This window comes from Cyclospora cayetanensis, unplaced genomic scaffold, assembly GCF_002999335.1.
Source record: "Cyclospora cayetanensis isolate NF1_C8 unplaced genomic scaffold, CcayRef3 CcayRef3_contig_75, whole genome shotgun sequence".
In the NCBI taxonomy this organism is placed as follows: Eukaryota; Apicomplexa; class Conoidasida; order Eucoccidiorida; family Eimeriidae; genus Cyclospora; species Cyclospora cayetanensis.
The window spans coordinates 112,529-136,387 of NW_020312747.1; the positions used below are offsets into that span (position 1 = coordinate 112,529).

At 50.8% G+C, this 23,859-nt stretch overlaps 3 protein-coding genes across 3 annotated transcripts; 2 read left to right on the plus strand and 1 right to left on the minus strand.

Annotated features, from left to right (window-relative positions):
- Positions 1-3,191: 3,191 nt before the first annotated feature.
- LOC34617590 lies at positions 3,192-12,018 on the minus strand. The gene is made up of 20 exons (XM_026335639.1): positions 11,977-12,018; positions 11,281-11,667; positions 10,872-10,998; positions 10,589-10,686; positions 10,121-10,372; positions 9,520-9,697; positions 9,075-9,206; positions 8,579-8,783; positions 8,174-8,285; positions 7,889-8,008; positions 7,419-7,683; positions 7,204-7,263; positions 6,946-7,068; positions 6,644-6,754; positions 6,063-6,217; positions 5,743-5,872; positions 5,404-5,618; positions 5,052-5,256; positions 4,767-4,905; positions 3,192-3,477 (listed from the first exon to the last, which is right to left on the minus strand). Exons 1-20 carry the CDS (start codon positions 12,016-12,018, stop codon positions 3,192-3,194), a joined length of 3,342 nt encoding a protein of 1,113 aa, XP_026191424.1.
- A 1,310-nt stretch (positions 12,019-13,328) lies between these two features.
- On the plus strand, positions 13,329-18,038 carry LOC113146907. The gene is made up of 7 exons (XM_026335640.1): positions 13,329-13,804; positions 13,871-14,180; positions 14,382-14,479; positions 14,831-15,304; positions 15,362-16,997; positions 17,055-17,417; positions 17,463-18,038. The coding sequence occupies exons 1-7, from the start codon at positions 13,329-13,331 to the stop codon at positions 18,036-18,038; spliced, it is 3,933 nt and encodes a 1,310-aa protein (XP_026191425.1).
- Positions 18,039-20,239: 2,201 nt separating this feature from the next.
- On the plus strand, positions 20,240-23,859 carry LOC34617588. Its single transcript, XM_026335641.1, has 4 exons — positions 20,240-21,058; positions 21,272-21,745; positions 21,936-23,095; positions 23,529-23,859. The coding sequence occupies exons 1-4, from the start codon at positions 20,240-20,242 to the stop codon at positions 23,857-23,859; spliced, it is 2,784 nt and encodes a 927-aa protein (XP_026191426.1).

Below are 23,859 nucleotides of genomic sequence, written 5' to 3' on the forward strand. Positions count from 1 at the left end.
TCCGGAAAAAGAACAACGCTTAATCGTGTAGCTAGCCACTCTCTTCCTTGCTGCTGTGCGGCAGCATGCAAGCCAGCAAAACCAGAATCGATTACTGCGGAACGGTTCTTCCAAATCCGCAAGTACTTTTAGCTGTGCTACCTGCACAGCAAATCATCTGTGTGCCGTGAACGCTATTTGACATAGCAGAGATATATTTTTTCAGGGGTTCTGGAATCTCAACTCCCTGACAAGTGCATTTTCCAAGGAAAGTGCAATGGCGTTAATATGCTACGACTACACGATACAGCGAGTTTTATGAAGGGGTAAATAGATGTAGGCTGGTACATACGCATGCTAAGTTGCAGGCTTGAGTGGCTCATTTGCAGTGAGGACACATTTTACGAAACAGCCGAATACCACATTTGCGAAGACAGTCATTGGCTTCAGCTGCGATAGCCACGGTACTGTAGTAAAGGTAGCTCCCTTGAAGTAGCAGAGGTAATCAAGGATGCCGTAGGAGCCTCCAACATGTGATTTGTGGCCTTATAGTTTACCACAATAAAATATGAAAGGGTTAGCTTCTACCCAGCTTACTTTTGCCGGTTTCCATAAGCTTAAGCCAAACATGCCGTGATTCATGCAAACAACTTTCAGTATAAAATCTTATAAGGAGACAATGCAACTCATAGCTGCAAGCGGCACTTTTGCGTTAGTTAGAAATCATACTTGTCCGAACGCAGGTGCTCGTTTTAGAGGATGAATCAAGACTTAACGCATTCTATCTTTAAATCTTCATAGAAAATGCAATTGATTGCTTGTCACTTGTGACTGAGCGCTTTGGCAACGAAGTCCTTTTATCGCTACCAGATTATACTTGGACGTCTCTTTATCAAAGAGAATTTAGCTTGGAGACTGATGATTTCATGTATGGACTGGATGCCTTCACACAAACTCGTTTATCGAATATCTTGGAGCAGTACACCGTGGAATCTATTAACGGTCGGGCAAGCATCACACTTTATCCATTTCATCATGCTGTCCCAGATGCTGCTGCTACAAAGCCAAAAGCCAACAGGCATTGCTTTGCAAGAACACATTGGAAACCGTCTAGTCAAGAGGTGGCAAAACGAGAGCTCTTGCCGCGAGATGTGGCGAGATGGCACATCGACCATTTCAACGGAGCACTCCACAAGGCATGCCAGCGGGCAGTGGAGTTGGCTGAGCTTCTCTGTATACACTAGTAGAGGGCGTACCGGGGAACCGAAATTCACCGCAGATGCTGGAATCAAAGCGGAAAGCGGTTAAGCAGCAGCCACTACAGTTCTCGCGTACAGCGGCAGAAGAGGGAATCCCTCTCTCACTTTCGACACATGGTAACGTCTGGCACAGGTATACTGTGACCAAAGACTCACTTATAGGCTATGGCAGCTGTACAAACGGCAAGTTATGCCTCAAATGGCAAACGTGGAAGAGCTCGCCAAAGTTCGGAGATATGACCCTCAACCCTCTACTCCTTTTATTGTTAAGTCGAGGGAGTGCCATATTCTTCTTTATCCACAGATTTTGAGCAAATATGCCATGTTTTTATGCATTATACACCCTCACAGGCATATCTCACCTTAGGAGCATGTAGCGTAGCTCGTCTTGATGAGGATCCCCCCAGTCTCGTTCACCAGGACCCTATGTGCTTTCAGGATCTCGATAAGATGAATCCCTCGTTTAGTTCAAAATGCACAGCAGCGACACACAAACAGGGAAAGAATGGTCTACAAGTACAGATAAACATGAAGTTTATATGGAAGGTAGTAAGGCTGCGTTAGCTCTGGGCTGCATTAGCTCTCAGTAATGCATACTCCTGTGAGGCCTAGCCAACTAGAATGGAGCGGGGCCGTTGTGGCTGGATGTCCAACTATCACTTCATTTAAATAATGGCTCCCCAGAGTATCCTCTTCATAGGGTGTTTTTCTACTAGGGGATCTGGGTATGACACCTATAATGATTATCAATGACTCCCTGAAAAGCAGTTCGAACACGATGTCGCCAATTTGGACGGGCTTGGGTACTAGAAAAAGAAATAGAAGCATTTCGGGGTTATGGCTATGATGCACTACAAAAGAGCCATCCTGACTAACAATGTTGCACGAATGACTCGTAGCCAAAAGCTTTACTCTTCACTTGTTAGAGGAAGACGCTGGGAAGGGGCTTTGGCAAGCATTTGGGAATGGTCTATGTGGTACTGAAGGCATACCTTATGTACTTTTAAAAGGCATACAAGAAAGGCCATTTTAATAGCCACATAACCTTCCTCTATCTGCTTTTATTGCAGATGGTCATGCATCTAAGTGCACAAACAACGACAGGGAATAGATTAGATACTCACTCATGTGTACCTGTTAATCCGCACAGAGCAGCAGGATGGACAGGCACGTATCATATATTCTTGTTGTGAAGAGCTCCTTCTGTGCCGGAGTGTATGTATAATTAGCCTTACACACAGTTACTGTGTCCATTCACGAGTTCAGTTTATCAGAAAAAAAGCGTCGTGGTAGCGTCTGGTGAATAGAGTATTCAGCTGCGTGGTAAGCCGGCTGTCTTGTTCGTCGCACTCAAGTTCAGCAAAACTGTCCCAAGCCTCCTGCTAACCATGTGCATTCCGGATTCCCCCACGCCTGGTAAAAGGATGCTTAGGCGCTTTTTGAATCAATCCTTGGTGCATGGAGCAAGTGAAAAGTAGCGCTTGGTTTTTCAAGTTTTTTGTTTATGATCATACCGTTCTCTGCTACACAGGCATCGTCTACGGCCTCTTTTTAGTCTGAATAGTCCCTGATTAGTGACGTAGATTTTTGGTTTGTCATGCATTCCAGCTCATCCGTCGAGTCTCACAGACAAGGTAGTACAGCAAGACAAGTGGTACCCCTGAAACTGAAATGGTTTTCTTTTGCTTCCATTGGGTATTTTTCCACTTTGGGATGCTCGTCTTACTTTAAACATACACATTGGTAAAACATAGGGTACGCCATGATCAGTATATACTTAGAGATTTGAATTGCATTGATCTTTATTTTAGCCTTCAACTCCCCAAATATTGGTAGTGGATAGAGTAAAGGTTTCGAATCACTGCGATCGAAACAGCTGCAGACAACATCTGATCTTAAAGCTTGTCAGCAGCTCAATGTTAGCAGCTGTCATAGAGCACACGAACCAGGCCGTTATGTCAAGGTCGAATCCTTTGCAAACTGGTGACGATTGTGGCTTTGCGAGCCGTATGGAGTGTACCTTTCTCTCGCTGCTTCAATCGGGGGCTTAAAATTCTGCTCTCGCCATCTATAGCCGAATAGGGCAGGGAAAAGCTGTTTAGATGTGTCATTCAAATTCATGACTTTTAGTCGGTCTCCGCTGCAACCCGAGTCTAAGATGGGCCGTGGAGTGTCTATTCCCATAAACGCTTCTTTGCAAGGTCTTCTTACTCTAGACACTGGTTGTAAAGGCAAAAGGCTAATTTTATTTCTGCTCGCTGAAAACTACATTCACCTTCGAAATTCTATCCTATTGCTGCTCTATCTCGAACGCTATTGGTAGCAAGGAGATGGTGGCAAAGTGCAGGAACCCAAATAACATAGCCATTACATTGGGGTCGGGTTCTCGCCTTAGTATCTCTCAATAGCTTCGCCAGCAGAATTCCACCGCACTTGAAACCAACTAAACCACTGGCGCTTCCTCAAAAAATTGTATGCCAAGGAAGGCAGCCGAAAGCAATGCCCAGGATTGTGCTGACAAATTGCTGAGACTCACTATAGGGTCATCATGTTTGATGGCCCGGCAGGCTATTGCAAGCCTTTGCTGGCTTTTCCATTTAACGCCGTACCGTATCCCGTAAATACATAGCTCCTGTATCGTGTGCTTGGTGGGCCCGGGCCTCGAATAGTTGGAAATCGATAAATCCCTCGTGACATGGCGAAACTCAACATCCCACGCATGTCCCTGGGCGTCGTATCGTCTCTTCTCTATCCATCACAAATCCCCCAAAACTCTCCTCCATCAATGCTGTCGTCGCTACGAGCCTTTTACACTTGGCCTCTCTAACACATGTATGTGTATGCAGCCTTATATTTCTAAGCGCTAAGTTTTTTGAATCATCCACCCCACAAGTGTTTCTTAATACAAGGCTGCTCAGAGGGCTTAGGGGTAATACAAAATTCAGGAAGAAAAACAAGTGATTCGTATTGGTGAAAAAAAACTATAACCTGTTGGATTCAGTCTGTAGTGATATCCAAAACTTTCTCTTAGTAGTTCATCGTGGTTGTGAATTGATGGCATATCAATGAAAGAGAGCAAACTGGAAATACGCTGTGGAAATGCCTGTATCTGTAGGAGTCCGCCTTAGCTTATACAGTATTAGGCATAAGCAGAGCCCAACGGTGGTACCCCTCAATGTACGCGCTAAACTGCAGCTTGCTGCTGGATTACTCAGTTAATGTCTACTAAAGTGGCAGTGCATCATACCCTACGTTTTCTCTGTGCAACAAAGAAGGCACGGCGATGTCCTGTTGCGAAGCCAGTGCACGAGGCTCTGTTTCTTCCGCTGGGTGCTCTGTTTCTGCGTCGTGCGCAAGAGCTTCAACAATAGTACCGTCGGGGAGTCTGACACATCGCCAAGCACCAAATATATACTGGTCCTTCAGTGACACATTTTAAAGACCAGGATACAAGGCTGCAGCTTTCCTATCCTCTCTGTTCCATCTAAGTCCAGCGAGAAGCTACCACACCTGAGGAATCTCCTGTACAGTGCTTGTGTTCCTGCCTTAGAGTTCACGGTGTATATCGCCAGCTCAGTTATAAGGTCGGCGTCATGCTGCTTTTTCCCTTCACTCAGATATTTCCACTCTGTTGTGGTCACGTTAAGGGCTTCCTGGACCTCCGTAACTAGCTCCCCCACCACGCGAAGAACATAGTGAAAAGTGACACATGAGTGATATGCGTTAGCTTAAAGAATCCAGCGTGTGAGAGCTGTTCGTCAAATACAATGCAATGCTTCTGTAGCTATCAATGGTATATTTTAATTGACCTACCTGGGTAGTGAGTTATTCTAAGGCTTCGGATTTCCCCTCCGGAGCCTATATATTGGCTTGCGTTCTCGCAGCAGCGCATCAAGTATCTCTCCGACACTTCAACGTCCAGAGGCAAATGAAACAGCGAATCATCCCCTGTTAGCCTCCTATGTGTGTCACTCACTTGCCCTTGACGGTGAATCCATATTGCATATCCGTAGAAGGCCTGCCGATGGCGGATACCTCAAAGAGATACACCCTCCATCATTGGCCCTCGTGGATTCGTGAAGGTATTCATCAACGGGAAACAGGAACAATACAGCATCTTGTACCTTAGTTTTGGCTGGGGGTGGTGTGCCGCATAAAGATTTACACACGAATTACGTACAAGCGTGCTCAGGCCCATGCAAACCAAGTCGATGACCAGCTTTATAATGACTCCGAAAGTCCCGCTGTTGACATCTCGCTTGTAGTAGCTAAACAGCATGAATGAAGTACCTCTCCATTCGCCTTTAATTGCCTCAATAGTAAGCATGAGGATGGGGCTAAGGGCAGTAGCGGCACCCAACGCACTAAGAAATTGATAAACTGTGTCACACCAGAAAGCACAATCAGTGCTGCAATATATATAGATTCAAAGTTCTGTATACATGCTGCATAAGCTCGTCTTACTGCCGATGAGCCCTTTGTAAAAATGCTGCATCCTGATTACCTGGGTAAGGCTGTCTTCCCAGAGTTACATTCGCAACGTGCAAAACTGCTGAGGCGAGTACAAAGACAATGAAACACGCAAGCGGGCCAGCCACTGATGTGCCAATGACCTGACTGAGCGCCAGCACATCCTGAACATCATAATATGAGAAATCACAACAGGTCCGAGGAATAGCCTGTTGACCGCAGGCTCTTCAGTCTCTGCACGCCGTCATCAAATTGCTCAGCCAGCCAGCTCTTTGTGAAAGGATCAAAACGTATGCTTTTTCGCCATGTGCATAACCTTAATATATGCACTGCAGACACTGTCTGTAGCTATACCTGGACAAATTCAAGTCGAACGTAAAAGGCACTTAATTCGATTTCGTACACTGGGACCTGGATTGCGCGGAGAAACAGCCATGTTCCCGAACCAAAAACGAGACTACAGCACCAAATGGCCAGGACTACGCATAGTAGGGCGCCGGCTAGTGTGCCTGAAGCATTGAAATGCATGTGAATGACACGAGGAACCATGTTTGCGGTGTATGGCTCGCCTGCATTTCTTTCTTTGAGATCATGGTAAACTCTGTTTACAAAGTTCATTCTGCTGCAGTGTGCATGAACAGAGGCGGGCATACGACAGTTTGCTTGGAAATCCTGATGCTATCACATTAGGTTACCCTCCCGTTAGCGTAAACAGTTTCCGTGCATTGTCTGCGGCACGAGCGATGCCTTTTGCTTCGTTTTGTGCCTTTGTTGATGATTACCATTGGCGAGTTAAAATTTCTGTTCACTGGCAGGAGTGGCATAGTCAAGTTGCCTCGCTACTCGACCCTAGGCTATTTGGTATACAAAATGGCGCTCCTCAGAGTGTCTTGGCATCACACACATGCTCAAAAAACTTATAGTGAGGGTCTTACAGTTTTCTCTTGTGTCTAAAGATGGTCTAAAGTCGTCTAACAAGGAGCTTTTCAAGTACTTCAGCTTCCGCGAGGCCTCACTGGGGTGCGACAATGTCATGCCACAGTAGACTTGACAAATAACAGGCACCGTAACGCAAGAAGAGGCAAGAACTTACCCACATTCACATTGAGCCGCCACCTAGTGAGCAGGTGCCCCAACCAGCAAAGTAGCCCATAGGCAACTGTAGAAATGCATGTTAAGTGACAAAAACCTCGATTTGCTTATGCAAAAGGAAATAGACCTGGAATGGGGAGCCTACCTGAATACCTATAATTAGGAACTGCGTTGAGATCTGCGATGGACTCTAGAGTTTCAGTCGACTCCCTATGCCGCCAAGCACGGACTCCATCCTTGGAAACGATGGGTGCAGGGTCTGCACGAGCTTTCAAATAGAAGTGCACGATCACTAGAATTGTTTTCAGTTTCGTGAAGCCAGTGCCATGCCTTGTCTGCTTGAGGATGCAAAGTAGCGGCCTTTTTCTAGTATATGAAAAACGCAGATCAGCAGAATACAAACCTGATTTCATTTCTTCGCACGCCTGGAGGGCGCATACAAGTTGTTGTAAAAGGTCGTCAGCTGTACGAGCAACAAAACAAGCGTGCCATTTGGCAACATAGATCGTTGTAGCACAATGTGTGCGCCTGAGTTATATTACATTTTGGTCGTTTTTTATCCTTTTGTCCAAAATGCCATGAAATTTATTGGGTACAAGCACTTTAAGCATTTTATACCCTTCGCACGCTCCAGTGACGCCCCCCAAAATTGACGATGCTGTTGTGCCTTGTTGCCATGAGTGTCGTTTTTCCTTCCCCCGATCAGGGCTGCTGCGTGCTCGAGTTGAAGTTCAAACTCAATATGCCCTTTGCTGTACTTGGGCAGCAGTTGACAGCGGAAGTACAAGTGGCACAGCCAGCAGTCGAGGCTGGTTCCTATTGTGTGCTCTATATCAATATAGCGACGAATCGAAGGATCTACCGGCCCCCGCAGTAGAGGAACCTGAAAAAGCAGCACGCGTTGTGCGGTATAAATCCTTTTGCACAATAAGGGTTTTGGTATTTCAGGGGTAAATACTGTCATAAAAGGTAAGCAAAGACTCCAACGTGCAAGTTCGCTGAACGAAGACCTAGAACCTGAGAGCTGATTGTCCCAGCAAATACTAGATATGGGGTTTACGACTCCTCTAGGCGTGCGCAGTCATAACATAAGCTGGCAGTTGGCTCCAGGCTGGAGGAAACATGACAAAGAGTATCAACACCTTATAGCTTCCTTCAATAATCCGAAAGTCCGAGTCCACTAAGGGAAAAGCGCCCCAACCTACGACCTGCGAGACAAGCCACACGCTCCTCACTGTACTAGTGTGCCATACTACTGTGATTTGCCTGGCCATAGCTTGCGGCCGTAAGCCTCAATGTTAAGGCTGCAGACGACGTTATCGTCCATAAATTAGGGGTAGGATAGTTTGAGGCATCGGGCTCGTGGGTCCTGCCTTGTCGACTGGAGAGTGTTGACCCCGCAGTAAAAACAGTTCAAAAACAAAGCACATTCCGGGCTGTACATCGATCTCCGAGGGGCAGACCAATACAATTGTATCGTCCAACCTAAACGGCCGCGCAAAAGCTCATGGTGCTAGTTGTAGGGAACTTGACCATGAAGACTGGTCATTCGCGTGGTATTCCTAAGCAGAGAGACTGAGACAGGGCTAAGGAGAGGGATAGAAAAACCACAGGAAGGCAGAACAAAGGGGAAATAGAATTGGGGAGGAACAAACGGAGGGGTCCAGAGGATCAAATCACTCTGCAGCTGAGAACCCCCTTTCAGCGATTGGTAGCTACAGCTTGACGGGAGCAAATGCAGTACTAAAGCTTCTACTTCGAAGTGATGAGGGTCTTGCCTGAGGCATTCATCTTTAAATGTCCCTCCGAATTCGATCGGTGTCGTGACTCCCGATGTTCCTCCAGCACAGATAACTTCTTGTTCATCTGCTGTGGATTCTGAAAAAGTCGAGAAGGACGCGGTATCTTTCCGTTTCTCAAGCACCTCCTGCAACATTTTCTGCCCTACTGACTGGAGGCCGCTCCAGCGAAGCCGAGTGCCGCCTGTGCAGAGGGACCCGTAGCACCCGCATCATTCAAAAAAAATTGCTCCTATTTGCTTCAGCCATGTCTTCGAGTGCCGGCGATGCGCAAAAGAAGCTTTGTGGGGTGAGCAATCTACATTCTCAACAATACTCATAAATGCCTTTCTTGAGATGCAGGCAAGGGTTACACGGCCATTCTGCCATTATCAAAAATAAGCATCATTACACTATCGATTTCCTTTTTTAAAGATAAATTTGGAGTAGTGCTGCAGTATTTGTCGAGGGATCCCAGCTTTCTCGCTTAACCTACCAATGCGCGTCCAAATCGAGACCGACATGATGTATCGGCCGGGGGGCACTTTGTCTTTAAGGCCACGACAAAAGTCAATAGACATTTTTACTGGCTGCGGAGCTCGTAGCCACTCAACGCGATACAACTTTCCTAAGCACAAACGGCAGTTATATGCACAGTGCATTGTAACTTCAACACCGCAAGATACGTGGTATCTGACGGTGATAGGATACCCAGAAAAAAACTGGTCACTACAGCGAAACGTATCATCGAAACTCAAACAAAAGTAGTCACGCATGGATGTTAGAGCCTCTATCAAGAGCGGCTGTCACTGTTTGCTACAAAGTGCGAAGATATTTTTGGAGATAGATGAAGTCTGGCTACGTTCACACACATCGCAAGACGGGAAAGGGCGGTTTCGTCAGATTCTCATTATTGTGCATTCAACGTGCTAAAAGTCTACCAAGGGGAACAAAGTTGTGGTTTTTGGACATTGCGGCTTTTTCTGGTTGTGTCATGTCGGCACTATATTCCCCGTCCTTCTTCAAGAGGCCGTAGACAGCAGAGAGTCGCGCTTCACGCCGTGCCATACGTGCCTCCATGCGGCACTCACACTCCCTGACCAACTTTACCAGGTGATTCTGTGGCAGCATGTGTGTAGACACAGTATAAAAGCACACACCACGCACTTTAGCTGCAGTGCACCATGAATAAAGCTCAAAGTGTGTCCCACATTGACGTACACCCTGTTTGGATTGCCAGAATGGAATAACGCGACAGGAAGGCTTCAGGCTGGCCACTAAAGCTTGCGCTGGAGCTGATTTTGTTTAACAAAGTTGCTGTAGCAGACAAAGTAGCGCTGGCGTGTTTTCCTGGGCTTTTAGGGAAAATATACCGCAGCTGAAGTCCCTGCTTAAATTTCTTTACGTTCGAAGATAGACAGGTACTGGTAAGGTTGCACTCAGCCCGCAGCAAGAGGTGGGATCAAGGGCATCAAAGGATGCTTAATGCTTCTTTTTCAAGAGGCTTAAGGGCTATGACAAACAGGTGCTCAAAAGTTGCACCTGTCTTGCAAGATCTTGTTTTTCTGCCTGTCGCTGAAGAACCCTGAGCTTTGCCTCCTTCCTTTCGATTTCTTCCAAAATCCGCTTGCGAATAACTTGTTCATGCAACAACAGGCGCTGTTGCTGCTCCTGCAACTCTTTTTGTCTTGCAACGCACGCGGCTATTTTGACGTGGGCTTCTTTTTGTTCGATTGCTAGAACGTCATTCTCGTTGGCAACTCCAATAATGAGTGCGTCGCCTTGCGTCAAATGCTGAAGGAGCCGCGACCATTCAGAGTAATCCGACACATGATTTTCCCCTTCCATGCTGAATATGCTGTCATTTAGTTAGATGGGCACTCTGAGGTACCTCTTCTTTATGAGCGAAAGCTTGCTGTGGCCTCCCACATTTGCTTGCATACAGCAAACAGTATTGTGGGGATAAACGAGCACCTTGAGGTTACAACTAGGTGTTTTATGGCCACATACTTCAAGTTCTTCGAAGTAAATTTCCAGGGGTTTAGTGGTACTGGCAAACAGGTCGTTCCTCAGCTCTGCAATGCGCCGCTCTGACGCATCTAACTTGGCTGTATACAGCGAAATTAAGACCAAAGTGCAACATTAGAAATACCAGAAACTCAGCCATGGATTCGCTTTGTTGTGGTTCCTCATGGATGTCCTTCTGCTGTGGCCAAATGTCCGTCAATTATTACTTGAACGGAGAAACGAACTAGCACAAGAAGAGGGGCGATTTTGTGGAGTGTAGCTGGACCTATAATCTTTTCTGTTTCCTCGTCGTCCATCTCCTCTACCCACTCGATTCCGTCCGCCTCGTCTTTTCCCTCCACACTCGATATAAGCCCCTGCTGTAAAAAGCGAAGAATGGCACATATTAATGCATCCCAATTAACGGAAGTGGTGCAGCGAAACGGGGAGAGGAGAAGCATGCCAGGATCAGGTGGAGACTCTCTATCTAAGAACTGCACTTAATGGAAAGGTTTGCAGCCCTAGGAATATAGTCTATCTGTCTATTCCTTCATCAGTATAGATTGTATCAAACTGTGAGCCTTCCATTACATATCATTTGACCAGTACCGTTCCAGAATTAAGCCACACGGCACAAGAACTGCCCACCTGAAATGCTTTGCCTAATTCGCACCGTTACATCTAATGTGACGCACCTGAATCGCCACGAGATTTCCTAGGGCTACCGCCGCTGCGTTGTCACAGAGCAGGAGAGTCGATTTGCGTGGCTTGGGGGCCTCAGTGGCCCCTGCACTAGTTCTTGGCTCTTCTCTGCATACGTCTCTGTCCTCAATAACAACAGCTGATTTCTTCTTCTTCTTCTTTATTTTGGCGGGCTTATTTTGGGGCTCTTCCTCAGCGATTGACTCTGAGGCTCCGTTGTCTCCATCAGCTCGTTTGTGTGTCCCCCTTGATCTCTCTTTGTCTGACTCTCCCGACGGAGAGCCCATAGAGTGAGGTTGCGTGTTCTTCTTCATATGCTTTTTCCTGCGTTCTGAGTCGGAGGGTGACCTTGTAACTTCATTCGGGAGCGGTCCCCTTGCCTGCGTATGTGTGGCCGGGCAAATCAAAAGGCTGGTCGGTTCAGAATTACGAGCTTGGACTAGGGTGTGCTGGGAGTGTACACCCTAGTACTAATCCAGGCTCGGGCTAGGCTGCCGCACATTTGCTTGATATGATTGTCTAGGGTTTATTTCGCTCCGCAGTTGCCTACTTCTTAAGTTGTGCAACGATAAAATAGCAATAGGATGATTATGTGCAACGGCAAACTAGTCATCTGCAGTGTTGCGTCTGAAGCAGTCTGGCTTAACTTGCGCTATAAGGAATGCCTATCTGTGCGTGGTGTTATTTACGTCTTCCTCCTCGAACTTCGTGACGTCCCCACTGTCTGCCATTCGGGCCGAGTATACCTCCCCTCGCGGTCCCCCCTAGAGCCAAATGTGCAAGGCAGTGTGTACCTTCTGCCCGCCTTGTGTCTAGAAAAACTATGGAGAAAGCTTTTTAGGGCGACAGGAGGATGGCAGCATTTTTTTTCATCCGTTCCACATGGACCGACAATGCAAAGCACTAAGTGCCAGCTATCGTATAGAGACCCTTGAGATTCCCTCGATTCCTTGGAGAGCACGCTCCTATCTGTGATACTGAGAGCTAGTGATGGCTATGCTGAGGAAAGAGGTAGTTAAAGTTCCGCAGCGAGGGAAAGCGCTGTAGCGGTCTGCCTGTTGGTGCAGTGAAGAAGGTTCCTTAGGGGGCGCCGAAAGCAGACATCCAGCAACCTTTTAGCGAAAAAGCGTAAATTTGGCAACTGTGAGAAGAATTACCCACACAGGCCTAGCTTTAATTAGTGCCCTAGCACCCAACATCCTTGGGTCCATCGCCAGCCCCCAGCGTAACGATGCGCATCAACCGCGGTACTCGTGCTTGTTAATTTCTTTGCCGCATTACTTACCCTTTCATATTCCTCTGGCTTCCCTTGGCTTATTTAGTCCTTCTGCTGCCTCTCCTGCTCGCTTACACTCTAAGAAGCTCTCGGGCCATTGGCTTCGCGCCATCTTGGGGGGATCTCTGTCAACGGCTGTGACAGCCACTAAATGGGATTTTAGAGCGCTCTCCATGCCCTGTTCTAGTCTGTCCGCATTGCACTCAAAGAATTTGTCTGCCTATCTTCTCGGTTGCCCCGAGGCTCGGGTGGCATACGCTGAAAGGGTATCTCCGTGAGTTATGTCCATCTACGGAATCCTGTACAGCAGACTTAGAACAGCTGCCGCAAGAGCTGCAGCTCTTCTACTCGTTGGTAGGCCCCTCTTGCCGTAAAATGCGGCGTATGTCTGCTGCATCTTGCTCCCGTTCGTGTGGTTCTACATCGTCTGCCATGTGCATGTCTACGCCTTTGGCAGTACACCGCGCAGTAGGCAAATCGGCAGCAGTGAGGAAATGAACAAGCCTTAGGGCGCACCAAGCAGAAGGGGCAGCCAGGTAGAAATTGAACGTTGCTAAGGAAGCCACAGCCAGTCCAACAAGCTCGCTTTCCGCCCACGCGAAATCCATTATCCTCACGACTGCAGCAGCAGCAGCCGTTTGCGAATTTTAGCATCCCCCGTTAACAGCCTTCCTTCCTCTTGCTTCTGCTTCTGCTGGGGCAGCCGTCTCCTCATCACAAAACCAGTGGTACAGGAACCAGCTGCTATTCCAACTCCCACGTAATATGCCCTGTGCAGAATGCTGGCTTCCTACGGAGCCCATTATTTCAAGGGCCGAAGATTTCCAGCAGCAGGAGCAGCACAAAGAGCCTCAGCTGCCACATCCTACAGACCGCCGGCCGAAACCAGCGCAGCTCCAAAATGACGCGCTTTTGCTTCGTCGTGTGCAGGGGGATTCGATCTCCCAGCACCAGGAGCAGCAAGTGAGGCGACAGCGAGGCTCTAGTGGGTCTTATGAAGGCTTTATGCCGCTGGAGAGTAGCGGAAATTGGAAAATTCGCAGCAGAAATGGCTACAGCGGGGCAGATAGAGACGCCTGCGCCGTGCCCGCAAGGAGGAGCCTTGCGGACGGCCCTTCGGAAGACTGCGCATCATTAATAGTGGCAAGGAAGACGCAGGCATTAGCATACGGCGTGGAAGCTCAGGAGACACCAGAAGCAGAAGCGTTAGCATCAGAAGGCCTACACGGTGCAGCTCTGCAGTTGTTGCAGCGGCTCGCACCCTTCCCTGCAGGCAGCAGATATACGCCTTCTGCTCACCAGCGGAGGCGGCAGCAGAGCCTGTCAGACCATTCCCTCGCTCTGTCCTCCGCTGCATTTTCTGATAATGCATCAATTGATGGTGCAGAGCGCCATACCTCAGCTCAGCAGCCTAAGGCATCGTCGGAGCAAAATGTAGGCTTGCATCGAGAGCACAAGCAAAAGCTGCCCATCAGCCAGCAGGCGCGACTCGTTGCCGTGGCTGCAGATGCTGCTGCGGAGGAGCAGGAGGAAACATGGAATAATAGCAGTGATATTTTGTTGCCTGAGAACCTGGCAGCCTTGCTCATGGAGGACACCTCAGGCGAGCGGCAGCAAGCCAAGTGTTACCAGATCATGCAGCAGCATCAACAGAATCAGCACCTACAGGAAGAGCGGCCCGAGAGGGTATCCCTACTAGCCAAGCGCGTGCAAGCCAGCAGCAGCTCTAGCGGCAAAGGCGGTGAATGTTTTGTAGGCGATTCAGTGCCGCAGTGCATAGGCTGCTGCGGCAAAGACTGCAGCAGCAGTAGCGGCAACAGCAACAAGCGCAGACCAGGCGGCAGCAGTTGCTGGTATCAAACTGCCTTGCTGCTGCAGTCTTTGCTTTTGTCAGGGGACCAGTCAGAGGAGCAGCAGCAATGCACAGCAACACCACGTGCAGTCGCGACAGCTGCAACAGCAGAAGCTGTAGAAGGGGCTGCCGCAACCCCCGAAGCCTCGTCGGCTTCGGACCGAATGCCTCCGCGAGTGGCAGAAGTAGAGGAGCTCACAACAAGCCATGGGGATGCTGATGCTGATGCTGCTCTCCAGCAGCACCACGTGCACCAGTCCTTACCAGCGGGAGCAGCACAGCAGGTGCTGCGCCGCATAGGAGCCGCAAGTCTTGAGCTGCATAATCACCACCATTTGGAGCTGCAGCAAGGGCAACAACAGCAGCAAGAGCAAGGGAACACTTGTAACTCTCCTTGCTGTTGCGGTGTCAACAGCTGCAGCGAATTTTGTGCATTCCTATGTTGCCTACTTCAGGATGCGCGAGTGCAGCAGACGCAGCATGAACGGATGCAATATCTACTGCTGCAGCTGCTGCTCTTGCTGCTGCAACAAAGGCTCGCGTGCCCCGTTTGCTGCTGTGACAGACAAGCGCTGAGGAAGCCCACAGAATTGGTAGTGCAGCAACTGAAGCTGCAGCTACAGGAGCTGCAACAGGGTGGCATTTGCAGGCGAACGGAGCAATTGCTGCTGAATGTGGACTCCTTGCAGCAGCAGAAGCAGCTGGCGTTATATATGCAGCTGGCTCTGCTGCTGCGTGCATGGCGGCCTTCCAGTGGTATCCCCGGCAGTAGCAGCAAAATCGTTATTGTGGTGGCATTTCATTGTGTGCTTCACGGGGGAGTTGGCTTGGAACTGCGCGAGTCAGCTTCAGACGTTCTTGCTGCCGCAGCTTTAGACGAGCTCTCAGTGCCTTTAGCAGCGGCAGACATGGCTACCCCACACAGCGAGGACGTGCTGTTTGCTAGTGATGCAGGGCGGACGGAAGTCGATACAGCAGCAAACGCAACACTGCCTTCAGCAACAGTGGGAGCACCGGCAGCAAGTGCGTTGGGCTTGTGCTGTCTGATTATTAAAGCCGCACGGAGCGGCAGTAGTGCAGCAGCGGCGGCAGCAGCAGAGGTTGCTTCCTCCGTTGCATGCGGCTTCTTGCTGCTGCTGCAGAAAGATAGACAGCCGTCTGCTGCACTAAGGGCTGCCACAGTGCGCCGGGCCGTCTGCGCATTCTCCGCGGAAGTTGCTGCTCCAGCATTTCTTATACTGCTGCGTTTGCTGCTTCCAGCTGTGAAGCAGCCGCTGCTGCATCCTGACACCATGCAAGGCACGGCTCCGACACCACTGCCGCTTTCTCAACATGCAGCCGAGAGTTTCCACTTGGTGCGCTTAGCGTCTGCCTTGCAGCAGCGTCCCTTGCAGCTGCAGCCGCTGCGCGAACAAGACCGTCATCATTTGAGCTCCTTGGACGGCGCGTCTGTGCAGCACAAGCTACAACAGAAGCTCGAGCAGGATCTCCTGTTGCTTCTTGGTGCTGCAATGCGACGAGCCAGGGAACAGCTCGCTCTGCTTCTGTCTCTGCTGCAACGAGACTGGCCACCCGGCCGTGAAAATCGCTACAGCAGCAAAGCAAAGCGTGTCGTGGAAGAAGCAGCAGCTGCAGTCGAGGCACCGCTGACCTGTGTCTGTGTGCTGGTGCAGCTGCCTCGCGTCCGAGCAGCGGCAAATTTTCTGCCGTTGCACGAGTCGCTGGACGCATATGTTGCCACTTTGGTGGAATTGCTTCTTATGCTTCTGGGGCTTGAGGAATCCGCGGCAGCCACAGCAGCAGCAGGGTGCTTGAGCAAGGTCATTGTTGCACTCACTGAGGCTGCACGAAGCATTGGCAAGCAGATGCAGTCTTTTTACAGCAACCACCCCTTTTCAGATGGAGGCTCAATGCCGGCAGAATCGGCGGATCCACTTTCAGCCGCAGCAGGAGGAGCAACAGTAGCAGCAGCAGCTGCTGCTGCTGCGTTGCAGGACACGCTGGCAACTGCGGCGGCAGCAGTTATGCGGTTTTCTCTGGATTCGGCTAGACTGGGGCAGGTAGCCACCCAGCAACAGCAGATGGAAGACTTCCTGGCTGCTGCTGTAAACGCAGACACTTTCCTTCTTCCCACTGCACAATCACACATGCAGCTGCAGCAGCAAGAGTCGCAGCAGCAGCAGCAGCCACTTGCCAGTAAGCTCCTGCAGCAGATCCTTGAATTTACTGTCGCTAGGAACAGACAGTGCTGCAGCGACAGCTGTTCTAATACCAGCAGCGACAAGAGCATCAGCCAAACGAGCAGCCTCAGAACCGCTTGCAGCGTGACGTGTAGGCGATTCAAGCCTCCCATTGCTTTCCAGGGGAAGTTGGATGCCCAGAGTCCCTCTCTAGGCAGGGCCAGAGGGAGTGAGGAGGTGTGTCATGATGTGGCTGCTACATTCCGCCTGTCTGTGGTGCTCGAAAGCAACGCCACCGTGGTTCTGCATGCGCTGGCTAGCTGCCTTTCAGGTCGAATAGCGGTTTCTTGTGGTCACTCGTCTGCGGCTGCTTTAAAGGGCTCCTCGGCAGCAGCTAGTGCTGCCACTGCTCGCCTCATGTGCAGCTCCTGGGCACAGCTTGTGAAGCCCTCTCTGGAGCAGCTTTGCCTCCCGTCACGTGCTTCCTCAGCTCAGGCAACAGCAAAGCCTCCAACAGTCCCCTCCGCGAGCGCTGCATCGGGGGCAGCGACAACAATTGAAGAACCAGCTGCGTGCTTTGGGGTTGCACAACAACATGCGCTGGCCATTATAGAAGCTCGTGGCGGCCTTGTGGCAGCATTCGCTGAAGCAGCTGCAGCAGTTACTGCTTCTGAGGGGCAGCAGCATGCGGCGCAGCAACAGGCGCTGCACCATTTACAGCAGAACTTTTCATTGCTTGTGCATTCTGCGACGGCCACTGCGGCACACGTGGTTCTGGCACTTGAACAGCCAGGCACCCGTACGGCATGTTGCAGCCTTCGCGCCTCTAGCTGCCCCAACATGTGCTGTCTGAGCTTCACGAGGCAGGCACTTCTCGGAAACGACAGATGGAGTGCAGCGCAGCAACAGTATCCCGTGGCAGTGCTGCAGCAGCTGCTGCAGGTGCTGCTGGATCACCATGGCTATTGCCTTCCCTCGGTTGACGTCGTCGACAGCAGCGGCAACGACAGCAACAGTTGCTGCCTGTGGGTACTTCTGCTCCGCGTTGCGGTTGCTGTTTCGTCGCTGCGGGCACCTGTGTTACGCCTTTGCATGCACCCCCTACGTCGACTTCTTGCTGGCCAGAAGCAGCGCCAGCTTAGCGTGGCATGGAAACAAATCTGTACCTTCTTTACGGGGGAATTGATTTGCATCGAGTTCAAGTGCAGCACCAGTTGCAGCTGTTGCTCCTGCAAAATTGGTGTACACGACCTGATGCAGCAAGACGATTGGGTGTTAGTGAGCGACTTGCTGCTAGAGTTGCTACAACTGTTGCAGCAGACGGCCAGCAGCGTTTCTGCAGCTGTCGCTTCCGCGATTCCCTGTTTGAAGGCGACAGAAAAAACAGTGCAGCAAGAAGAAGCCAAAGAAAGTGCTTATCAGGGCCCTCCAGAAAATCAGTAAGCCCCACAAGAATGCAGGCATGCAACAGAGAACAACTTTCAGGGTGGGAGAAACTAGTAAACTCATCGAGGTGGGCAGTTGTATGTAGGACGATAGAGACATAGAATGCACAAGGGCATACTGTATCTAAGTGTGTTTTCTGTTTTATTTCAGGGAGGGCTGTGACGCCATCTTTTTCCCTTCAAGTGCCAGCGGGCTGTGCAGCGGCAGCGAGCACCCGGACTGCATTGATGAATAAGCGATGCACATGCCGCTACAAAGAAACATGCTGCTGTTGCCCTAGTTACGTCTTCTAGCAATGGCTAGTGCCCTCAACTATAGCATAAGCTCCAGATTTCGGAAGACTAACCAACATTTTAACAGCTAGGCAACCCCAGCAAATTTCAACGGGGGCTCTGGTTGCCGCCCCAAGGGGAAGGTGGACGAAAACTCGAAGGCGACTTGCGCTGCGATTTGTCTAATTTTTTCTTTTATAATATATTTCAGCACAATAAGTAAGTAGTTGACTTTAGGCTAGAGAGGAGTACAGCGGTTGGGGAAAAAACGCGTGTGAAAAAGCGACTTCTGTGCACGCAGTCAATAGGCAGAGGTGCCCGAACTCTGAGTTGCTGCAGCCCCCCTACTCACGCACAAACGCTCCCTTAATTCTTCAAGAGCTGTCGCTTATGCATTAGATTTACCCTGTCAACCTTGTAGCTTTGTTTTTCAGGCAGCCAGTGTACGGGCAGTATGCCGCTTCTGGCAGTCTGCTGCTCCAGGCAGCTTTGAGTAGATTTAACTATTTGGAATCCCAGGGTTACATGCTTCGTTAGCCCACAGCCATAGATATCACGTAAAAGCCATTTCCTATCCTTGGAGCCTTGTATCAGAGCCTACAGGCAGCGAGTGGATCCGTTTTATCCACCGAGCGCTGTTGGTGCGTCTTGGTAGGTTGCATCCTCTTCGGCAAATTGTAGGGAGCCTACCCCCTGGCTAATTGCTTGTAACTTACTGCGTATGTTGGCTAGTATATTCTCTTATGTTGCACCTAGAGTAGCGGCAATGAGATGAACCTCAACAAAGTCAGTAACGTCGATTCTGTTAAGCCGCATGTGCAAAGCGTGAAGGTATTGCCACTTTATTTGGTTTTGCATCAGTTCCCAAAAAGCAGCTTCCTGCCTTGCATATTTTTAAAGCTAGATCATGTGTTTAAGATTGGATTTGGTTCAGTGTCCGGATGATGATGGTGGTGGGTGAGGGTAGAGGGGGTACACCGGGTGTGCCATGCCAGAACAAGTGAGGTTTCAGGGGCTCCAAATCTTCGCAAATAAAGGATTAGAAAATGTGTTCAGGCATATCATGTCTCAGTTATCGAATATATTAGCTCCAGGGCTTAAGGCCATGGGTAACTAGCTTGTTACGTGCAAACTTGCCTCCTTCACCCTCAATGCGCTCGAGAACGAACCACCTCCAATTCGGGGACAGGCAACCCCCAGGAACTGCCGCTCCCCCCTTTGCTCTGTGCGTTTCCCTGTTGTTTTTGCATTCAAACTATATAATATGATGGATTTCTTTACTGAAGGCCCATCCGGCCAGCAATGAGCGAGAATTAACAGCTCCAGAGGGCCTTTTCTTCTGCACGGGCTACACGGGCGCCTGTCTCGCTCCCACGTTCTTGCCTTGGGGTCCCCGCTGACCCAAGCCAAAGTCTCTCTGTACGCTTTCTATCAGCGCTTTGAAGGTTTAGCAGGCGGATACAAATATGCATCCACAACAGGGGACAGCAAACAGCCTACCCATCTTATACCCTAGTCCCTGGTCACGCAGTTTCTCTGTTCTTTCCTTGCAGCATTTCCTCCCCCTGATTCTTTCAAGAGGCTTCTATCAAGCGCCACAAGCACCGTAGAAACAGCTTATTGCAGATCTGCTGCTGCACGGACCTCGCTCCCCCCCCCATCAAGGAAAAGGTGGTGTCGCGGACGAAGGGGTACTCGCATCAACAAACCTAGCAGCGGTACCACCAACTGCATCTTCTTCAAAGTCCCTTTCAAAAGACCTAAAAGCGGTTGAAGGCTACGAATGGCCGCCTTCCTCCGCATTTCATCCTCTGTGGCTGGCAAGCGGCGCAAAGATCCTTTTCAGACAGAACAGCACCGTCGCAGCTCCCGTCCCACCTCCGAAACTACACGCAGCACAAGTCTGCAGTTCACTGCCCACCCAAAATGGAGGCGATTGAATACTTAGGAGAGACTAAGGTGGTCGCAGCGCACCAGCTACAGCAAGGAGATGGAACGGCGCCTCCGGAGCTGCTTTCCTTTGCCCCCGTTGGGGTCGCCTGCTGCAGCAGCAGCAGCCCAGCAGGAGCTGATGAGGTAGCAGAAGACTGGGGAGGTACATACAATTTCACCGAGGCTCCAGTGGCAACCGAACAGGGCGCTTGTTACTGTTGCGCAGACACTGGATGCAGCGGGAGCAGCAGTAGCAGCAATTGCAAGGCGTACCGGTGGTGGAGTCCCCACCGCAGCAAAGACGTCAGCGCTAGCAGCGGCAAAGATTCGGATGATCTAGACTGCAGCACTGTATGCAGTTCCTCCAGTCGGCCAGAGGGGCCTCTCGACATCCCTGTGGAGTCGTCCTTCCGCGGAGTTGACTGCAGCAGCAGCCCTAGCAGCGAAGACGGCAAATGGTCGGGCCGCTTGCATGTGCCTGTGAAGGAGGCAATTCGCAGCGGCTCTTCCTCTCCATACTCTGCGTCTTCTCCAAGTATTGGCAGCGAAAGCAGTGGCCGGGTTTGCAGCAGAAACGATGCACACTGTCCCCTGGATGCCGCTGCAGCACTCCAGCAAGACACAATTGCTAAAGGTCAAAACAAGAAGTCTCCAGAAAGCGACACCCGTGCCACTCAGCTGCACGGTTCCTTCACACAAGGGGCTCCTGGCGGCATTACAAAACACAGTTTCCTTGAGGTCGGAGGCCAAGAGGGGCTTCAGGATGAAGTCAACCCCGATCACAGGAGTGACGCCCCAGCAACAGCAGCTGCCGTGGGCCCCGCTGCCGCTGAACGCGCCACTGCTGCTGTCGTAACCATAAAGGAACTATGTGCACAGAAATTCTCGCCGCTCTGGGCTGCGGAACAGGATTGCAGCAGGAGCCCGAAGGAGCGCAGTAGCAATAATCACCGCATTAGCTGCTGCCTCATACGCCAGCAGGATTATTTCCAGAATGGCCAACGCCCGAAAATAAGCACCAGTGAGGGTGTCAGTCCTTCGGGCGCAGTGGCGGCGCCTCCAGATGAAGGTTCAGTGGCACTATCAATGCCTGCACCGGTGGCAACACCAAGATCAGCGAAAAAGGACTGTCCAAGCGATGAGTCTTGTTCCAGGGGAAGTAATAAACTCCCTCAATGTGCTTGCTTACCGGGAGCTCCTTCAGTGGAATCTCGGCTGTGCTACTGTCTCGAGCATCTGCTTCTGGGTGTCTCCTGGGGGCCCCTGTGCCTTTGTGGTACTCTACAGGAGCCGGCACCGCAGGGCGCTGGGTGCTGCAGAGGCGACCATGCCCTCGTGAACCCCCAGCAAGAGCTTGAGCTTCTGCTGCAGCGAGCTGCACAGGCTACTGCAGCCACTGACTGGGAGCTCCCTCCTGTTCAGGGGCCCCCACACCAGCTACCATTAGCCAGCAGGGTGGGTATGAGCGCCGACAGCCATGGCAAACGGAGCGCACTCAAGGTATGTGCTCAAACGTCTGGAATTAAGAGCTAAGCCATTGTTCGCATGCCGCCTGTACTGCCCTTCTTGTGGTTGCTGGACCAGGGTAGAAGGATACATGCATAGAGAGAGAGGGCGCATGCTGGGTCGGTCTCTTCGCATACGCACCTGTTATAGCTGCACTTGTACATGCTGCTTCTTTATGCACCAGGTAAACTGCTGGGCCCCACGTTATCTAGGGACTGATGACTCTGCGGCCCCAGGTGCCCCTCCAAGAGATATCTATTGCTCGGTCAGCCCCAGTCGCATCACCGCATCTGCTGCTATGGAATTGCCCAAAGGCCCTTTAGGGGCGCTCTCTGTGACTGAAGGGCCCCATCCATTTCCTTTAGCAGGGCTTTCTTGGATGCGGGCCTCCACTGAAGACACTCCACCCGTAAGCGATTGGGGCAGTCCCACGCAACAGTGGGAAATCCCCCATAGGGCAGAGGTGGACCCCCAAGTCTGCAGCCCCATCAAAGCCAAAGCCTGCTGGCATCCGAGTTCACACAAGAAGCGCGCTTCCGCGAAGAGCACGTTTGCCAGAGAGGACGGAGATGACGGGCAGGGGTCGCCTTGCCGCTTGCCAGAGGCTAATGATCCCTTTGTAGGGCTCGAAAGGCAACCCAGTGGGCATTCCACCACCCTAAACCGGTATCCCCGAACGGCGCTCTCCGTAGACTTTTTCGTAAGTACTACAGCTTTCTGTTCAGAATCTTCAGAGGACGAGGCCCGGGAGAGTGCCCTGGAGGACAAAGACCCCATGCTGCCTCTCGTTAGTTTGAGCCCTCGTTCCTGCAACCGAGGAGCGTTTGGGGGAATAAAGACTTTAACTGAAGGCCGCAGGAGAAGGGAAGGAGCGACAAGGGAGAGAGAGCGCCCGGCTGAGGGGTGCACCGTAGCAAAACAGACAGGGCAAGGTACCCTGTTGCCTCCCAGCAGAACCAATGGGGCTACCTTTAGTTTAAGGCCCAGTCCACACCAACATCTTATGCGTTCTCCAGTAGGTGGCCCTTACAAATGCCACGAAGATACCTGGGGAGATACTCAGGAAACTGAGAAACAGGCAAAAGGCCACGGTGGCCCCTCAGCATACGGCGGGAGCCTCTGGCGAGACAACGGGAGGCATAGTATGAAAGACGCTACAAGCAGTGGCAGCGTTAGTATCCCTTCATCACCACTGGGGATTGCAGCAGTGCCTGTAAGGACGAGAAAAGGCTTCCGCAAGCCCCTCCCCCTTCCGCCTCAGATGCTCGCCGCTATCGCTGCAGCAGGACCTCGCAAATCCGTGGATCCGGTGCTACAGTACGATGGTGAAAGCCGAGAATGGAGGTAAGGACTCATGTTCTCTAGTGGTAAAATCCTATCAAGAACGTCTTGGGAGCATGGGCGCATGACAGAAAGCTTCACATCAACCATATCTAAACTCAGCCCTTTACACGGCGTAATAGCTTAGTAGTAGGACTCGCCGCCAACTCAGCAATATCCTTAAGGCACTAGATTTCGAGCAGAGAAGCTTCATACGGGGCTAGGTCCTATGGCAAGAAAAACATTTAGTCAAACAGGGGGGAGAACGGGACGAAGAGGTGACCCATTTGCAGTAGCCTTTGTTTTAGTTGCGGAAGACAAGGAATGCTTTTTTATGCAAATATTGAGTACGGCAAATGCTATATACATACATGTAAGCACATCCAAGCACTTTAAAAATCTTGTTCTTCCCTTGAAGTTTTCCCTATTTGCTCGTTGCCTTGTGCTGCTTTTCTAGGGTGTTTTGGATGGAAGAGCCCCAAGCACGATACAAGGTCTTTCAGTCAAAGAAGTTTGGCAAAGAAAGAGCTCAGCAGCTGGCACTCGAGTGGCTACGGAGGGCTAAGGCAGGGGCTATTCATGGCTCGGGGAGAGGACCCAGGGGCTCGGCGGGATCCCTGGGGTACAGAGTCAAAAGAGGCCGGCACGAGGGGCCCCCCGTCGCAACGGAATACAAGCACAGCAGCCCAGAGACATTCCACTTCTCTACACCACATTCCACCTTAGCCCTTTCGCCTGAGGGATCACCCGCTCTTGCCCCTTTTCCTACAGCCTTCCCGGCCCTCTGA